We start from the raw sequence: 6,570 nt of genomic DNA on the forward strand, positions 1-6,570 counted from the left end.
GCTGTCTTTTAACAGTGTTTTGTGAGATGTTAAATTAGTTCCCCTTCAGAGCAAGTGAGGATCACAACGAGAAAATGCCTGAAGTTGATGTTCTGTACTCTGATGTCAAGTTCACAAGAGAGAGGAGAAACGCACACGGTCAGTCTTTAATGTGATACCCTATCTATCTGTCTGTCTGTCTGTCTATCTACATTCCTCTTACATTTCTAAGAAAGCTATTATTGTTTGTGTGACACAGGAATGTTTAATCGAACACTTTATCAGCATTAAGCACTTATTAACAGTTAATTCAACACCAGTTTTGTGATTTCTGTGGCAGAGACCAGTTCCTCACCAGCGGACACCACATACTCTGAGGTCAGGATTGTGCAGACTCAGCCACCCACAGAGCTTCCTGGTTAGTGACATAAAAAGTGATAAACAGGAAGGAAAACAGTAAGGTGGACTGTGACTTCCAGAAAATGGAGGTCCTAAAGAAAAAAAGCTACCAGTCTCTGATCTGCAGCGCTATTCATGAACCTTGATGGTTTTGATGTGAGATGTTGGGTGTTGGAGATATCAGCCATAGAGGTGTCTGCCTTCTCTCAAATATAATGGAACTAAATGGCACTCGGCTTGTGGTGCCAAATTCTTTTTTATTTTTTGGGGGGGCAGAAGGAAGTGTCTATCTACTGCTCACTCACCTCACGCCACTGAGCCAGCCAACACCACAGCTCAGCAGAGGAGGACACCATTAATGTTTTCACAATGTCACGCGTCTCTCGTTTATGTGTAGCTGCACGCTCCTTTCTGCATGGTGATACGATTGGCGGGTGTAGTTCGGTAGGAAGAAAATAGTTTCTACATGAAACTGCTCACAACAAGGTCTGTGGATTATCTTGAGTAACCGCGTCATGATTTCTGGAAAGAGACATTTCTGTTGAGTTTTTTAAATATGTTTTTTTTTTTGGCACTTTCAGCACCACAAACCAAGTGCCATCTAGTTCCATTATATTGGAGAAGGGACTGACCATGAAGAAGAACCACATACATTCAACATTAAGTCATCCTTTAAAGAGTATTCATGTTTCCTGTTAGTCTCTTTCTACGTGCTGTGGTCCCTCGAAGCTTCACTGTCTGAGTAAACATTCAAATATTTGTAGACTCATATTTGTATGTCTGTGCAGAGACTCCCTGGGTGATAAATAATGCACTATAGATAAGCTGAAGTTGAAGTTACAGCAATCAGACATGAAGCAGCATCATAACAAACAGCTCAAAGAGGCAACTGAAAAATGTCACAGATGGTTGCTGTAAAAGTGTCTCCAAAAGACAGCATCAGCCAACCACTGATATGTTACATTTGCACACTTTAAATGTATCATATCAACATTTCTGATGTGACAGTCGATGGCAGATGGTGGATGGTGTGACACTTAGCAACCACTGTTTGAGACAACAAACAACAAGTTAGAGTTAGCAAGTTGAGTCCTGTGTTTTTTTAGGCAGGAAATCATAAAGTTTCAACATATCTGTTAACGCTGCAGAGGGTCTCCAGTTGAACTTTTTCTATTAAAACCTTCTCTCAGCTTTTGGAGAAAAAAAACACATAGTGAAACTTAAATCTTAGAATTACATTTTTGAAAGTTTAGTTTGAAAAAAATAACCCAAATGTTCACTTGAGTGGGGTGGACATAATAATACGAACATCTGGGTGATCTGGGTGCTCCTTTTATAACACATTTTGTTTCCATACAGCTGTTGGTTCAACTTCTTTTGCTTTCACATTGATGGCGACATGTCCTCTGTCTTTGTCCTGCACATGCATGCTTGTAAAAAGCCAAATAGAAACCTGGTTGTGTGAACATACATGGCTGAGCCAAGAAATCATACCCACGTTTTTCTCCAGGAAAAATCTGAGTAACCTGCACCAGTTACAGGAACTTGGTTTCTCCTCAGCACTGTGACTAGGAAATCAGTCAAATGGGAAAAAGTGCACTGAAAGTCATGTGTCTGTCTCTTCTGCTATTCAACAGGTTCCCAACAGCTGGAGTCCAATGGACGATCAAAGGTCACATCAGAGAGAGTGGCCTTGGTAATTCTCAGTGCTCTCCTGATGGCTGCTGCCATCGCCCTTGGCCTGACCTGTACGTTTGCTCACTTCAAAGTAAATTAAGTTTAGAGCAAAATATAAAATCTGATGGTGGTTTTGAAGAACAGAGCTGGGAGCTTTCTGGTGACCTCAGCTCAGAACTTTAAGATTCAAGTTCAGTTTGATTGATGATTGATGTTTTCCTTTTTCGGAACAGTTGATGTTAAATCAGCAACAAATGTCACTTTTTTGGAAACCAGTTTTTATGTAGAGCTCTCCATTTATAATATCACTCAACTAATCTTGAAATGATTATGATAAATGAGCTCTATAAACCACATGTGTATTCATTTTTCAATCAGCTTACAAAAACATTGAAACCATGGAACGTCTCCAGAGGCTGACGCATGAGCATGACACCGTGAAAAAAAATCTGACAGGTAAACTTTTTCAGCTGCAAGGTCACTTTCAAACATGTCACATTTTGGATTTAACACATTTTAATTCTGACTACTTTTGATGGATGACTGATGAAAGTGAAATGTTTTTATCCTCTTTCATAACAGAGAAATGCTGTGGAGTCAAGTCATGCAACAAGGTGCAGCATATGAGCCCACAACCTCCTGGGGAAAAAAATAGTAAGTGAAGGATTGTTGCCTCTGTCTGATTCAAACTCCTGAACTTCAGAGTCCCTGCTGCTCCAAGATTGCATGTAAACAGTTATTTGTTGCACCTGATTGAAGTCTTTGCTGTGATCTCGTCAAAGCCTCCAACAAAGATGACTCATGTCCAAAATGTGAAGAAGGCTGGGAGCAACATGGAGGACAGTGCTATTATTTCTCCACCGATAAATCAACCTGGGAAGAAAGCAAAATAAAATGTCGACAACATCCAGGGGGAGACCTGGTTAAGATAGACAGTAGACCTGAACAGGTATAACACACTGCTGCAGGCTCTTGTTTGATCAAATCCTTGTTTCTGTGTTAGTTGTTGTCACAAATAAGTCATGTAATGTTACTTATTTGTATTTTTTGTCAATTTTTCCTGTCCAGGCCTTCCTGGAGGTGAAACTCAGAAAAAAAATGAACGTTCCTGAGGACAAGTTCTGGATTGGACTGACAGATTCAAAGTTAGAGGGCACATGGATGTGGGCAGATAGCTCACCGCTGAACACAAGGTTTGACACACTTCTTGTCAATTTCCATTACTAGAGTTACCAGTTTTATTAAAGTAATTCTCTCTGTTTCAAATAACTCAGTTTGACATTTTGGAGCGGCAAGGAGCCAGACAACTGGACAGAGGAAGATCCTGCTGGAGAGGACTGTGTGAGGATGGGGGAGAAAGCAGGAGCTGAAGACCTGCGCATTTGGTTTGATAAAGCCTGTAAAAAGCCTCAGAAAAGGATCTGTGAGAAACCAGCAGATTCTGGACATTTAAAATGTGTCTGAAATGTAAGTTCAGTGTTAAAGAAGCTCAGTGCAGGATGCAGAATGTTGAGCAATGCTGGTTTTGTACGGGTAATAATGAACAGGATGTAGGATATGCACCTCTAAAACACTTGGTGCTGTACTACCTGTTCGTGTTCAGGCAAGGGTATTTAGACAAGCTAATCGCAGATCCACATAACCTAACAGCCCAGAGATGGATTACAGACTCAAATGCACCACCTCCACTTACAAACCTGGACATTGTAAACTATCTTGTGTTTGGACAGAGTGCAAACAATTGGTAACAAAGGTAACAGAACTCTTACCTCACAAGATGACAACCATGTCACTGTGATGTACCTTCACATTCTCTTTTGCGCAACATTTCAAAGACTTTCATGGTTGGTTCTACTTTAGAGTAAGACTGACTCTCAGTCATGCAGATTACAACCACCTGAGTGACGCATGTGTTTGTGTCTATGTATATTGCTTGTCCTGCTTTGTGATGGTGATTTGACAGTGTATGACGAAGTGCAGCATTAACCAGCTTTTCACTGAGCTTCTTCCGTTTGTGCTCCAACAGCTCTGGTCATCTGTAAAAATGCATTAAAACTATTTTCATCTATAAACTGTCGCATTTTTTGAGTTCTCTGTAACTTCAAAGTTTGGTTTGGTGATATGCACAGTAATAAGGTAAAACAAATGGATGACTTTTCAACTGTTATTTATTAACAATGAAAATAACTAAAAATCAAGTCAGAGCTGAAAGCATCAATATTCAGCCAGCTCAAAAAGGCAAACAGACTGGACAAACAGTATATATCATCAGGTTATAGCAGTAAACTATTTCTTTCTTTACCTTTGACAGTTGAAAGACATCAGAGGCTGGTTTCACAGAAATATTTTAACATGGCTCAGAACTCAGACTGAGACTATTCACTAAGCTTACAGAAAGCTGCTGGAGTGAAGGGAGCAGAGCTGTTTGATGCAGGCGCTTGGTCAGTCCTGTTTTTCAGCTTCAAATTAAACACTAATTACGCATATTAGCCCTAATGAAGAACTACAGAGCCTTTGTGCTACAGATGAATTTCAAGATCTATCATAAGACTTTTAGTTTGATCTAAGCCATAGTCAAAGTCTATCTCTGTGAAACCAAACTCCTGAAACAGCAGCTAAACTGTGCAACAGTAACAGTTCATGTCCAAACATTTGAAATGGTTTGAAATAAAGGCTGGTGGTAGAGTTTTTCAGGCTGCAGAGAAATAAAAGCAATCACAAAACATGGATGTGATCTTTCAGTATTAACTAATCTTAATCTAACCTGCAGGTGATCCCATCAAGAAAAGTCATGTTTGTAGTTTATATTTCTGTTTGATGGAATGTGTTTCTCTTAAGTTTTCAAAATTTAAACAGAGTTCTTCAAAAACAACAAAATAATGACGATAGCTGTTCATCCTTCTGAATCCTCCTCGCCCGGTATAAACGGTGTGTCACTTGGCGTCTGCTGAACTGCAGCCCCTCCATCTCCTCCCCGTAGCTTTCGGACAGCAAGGATTCGTACAAGCATGGCCTCCATGGTGCTGTCGTCCAGAGGGGTGGAGGAGAACCACAGAGAGCTGCTGGGAACACAAGAGCGATCTGGGCAGAGGTAGAACAAGTCGGTTCGCTGCCTCACCGACTCCGAGCTGGATGGAAGGAGAGTGAACAGAAAGAAGAGTTGGTCGATGAGATGAGACTGACAGGTGGTAAAAATCTGACAAGGACACATCTGTGTGTAGAAACAGGAGAGACGTCACAATCTGACAGCTTACATAATATACAACAAGTTCATGAGTAATTTACAGACTCTTGGATGTACTCTGCGTGGTAAGGTACAAACTTTGAGAATGATTAAACCTACGTGAAGCTGCTGAAGATACTGGAGTTTATTTGGATAGGGTGTAAAATCAAAACTAAGACTGGACTGTTTTCCAACAAATATCTGGGTGCGCTTATTTTTTTTTCTTTCTAAGTGAAAAATTACAGCATTTCAAAATCACAATAAAATGTTATCGGGCTTCAAAATCCCACACTGATCATTAAATCCTATCATCACATCAGCAGTTAAAGGGCCAGTGTGTAAAATGGGTTGAAAACAGTGACATCAGTGGCCAAATTCTAGATTGCAGGGCTCACTCGCTCACCCCTCCTGTCGGGTAAATGACGGTGGCCTCGTAGGGACAAAAAAGCCTTGCGCACGAGTTTTTGCAGGAGTAGGTCTATCTTGCAACGAGGTGTATGTTTATTTAGAAATCTAAGCCATGTTACGATACTGTAATGAATCCCTCATGAGCAGGAGACCAGAGTAGCATTCGGGAAAAAGGTCAGTTTATTTGAGCACTCCAGAAACTCCGGTAACACTCCACTCCGTCCCAAACTCTTCTGGCGTAACACACACACTTCATAAATTTACACACATACTCGTTTACCATACCTAGCGGGGACCCCCTCCCCTCTCTGCTTCGCCAATCTGCAGCCCGCACACTGACTGACAGCGTAGCCGGTAAACAGAGCTCAGCTGTTTATTTAGCCTAGCAATATCTCCGGACTATAGTAGCTGCAATGGACGACTTTGAACGCGATTTTGAAGAGTTTCTTGTAGCGGACACAGACCCAGAGCCATACCTGTTTGAGCCGGAGCATACAGATGAGGAACTCCATGTGTTTGATGCTGAGCGGGTGAGAAGAGAGGCTGAATGAACAGAATGGGATTCGGTGCTACCATCGTTGGGGAGATAAATCATCAGGAGGAAAAGCACCACAGATGCACAGTGCATCACAAGGAGTGAAGTTGCGTCTTCTTTTCCTCGCAGATGACGGTTCGGGTTCATTCTCTCCTGTTGCGTGGTAAGTGTGGTCCATTTGCAAACTTTATAACTAAAAAAACTTTTCACTACTCTCTACTGACGAACTACTAACACTCTCTGCTGTTGCCTCCTCCTTCTTCCTTCCTTCCGCTGTCTTCGTTGGTTCATTTATACACGCGAAACGCTTCTCTGGTTGGCTGGATTGTCCGCTCGGTCTGCCGTACAT

At 41.4% G+C, this 6,570-nt stretch overlaps 2 protein-coding genes across 3 annotated transcripts in view; one reads left to right on the forward strand and one right to left on the reverse strand.

Annotated features, from left to right (window-relative positions):
- Positions 1-4,216, forward strand: illr4 (immune-related, lectin-like receptor 4). 2 transcript variants are annotated; one of them, XM_049602997.1, is made up of 8 exons: positions 1-138; positions 320-397; positions 2,016-2,126; positions 2,434-2,511; positions 2,638-2,709; positions 2,838-3,004; positions 3,124-3,248; positions 3,330-4,216. In XM_049602997.1, the coding sequence occupies exons 1-8, from the start codon at positions 75-77 to the stop codon at positions 3,517-3,519; spliced, it is 885 nt and encodes a 294-aa protein (XP_049458954.1). In that variant the 5' UTR covers positions 1-74; the 3' UTR covers positions 3,520-4,216. The 2 variants fall into 2 exon arrangements, with proteins under 2 accessions (XP_049458954.1, XP_049458955.1); XM_049602998.1 differs by lacking the exon at positions 320-397.
- A 21-nt stretch (positions 4,217-4,237) lies between these two features.
- LOC125905104 (zinc finger MYM-type protein 4-like) overlaps positions 4,238-6,570 on the reverse strand; it is an 18,277-nt gene continuing 15,944 nt past the window's right edge. Inside the window, exon 24 of the mRNA XM_049602965.1 lies at positions 4,238-5,183. Within this exon, the coding sequence (XP_049458922.1) occupies positions 4,949-5,183 (235 nt within the window). The 3' untranslated portion in view covers positions 4,238-4,948. The remainder of the gene's footprint in view (positions 5,184-6,570) is intronic.

This window comes from Epinephelus fuscoguttatus, linkage group LG17 (assembly GCF_011397635.1).
Source record: "Epinephelus fuscoguttatus linkage group LG17, E.fuscoguttatus.final_Chr_v1".
NCBI classification, from domain to species: domain Eukaryota; kingdom Metazoa; phylum Chordata; class Actinopteri; order Perciformes; family Serranidae; genus Epinephelus; species Epinephelus fuscoguttatus.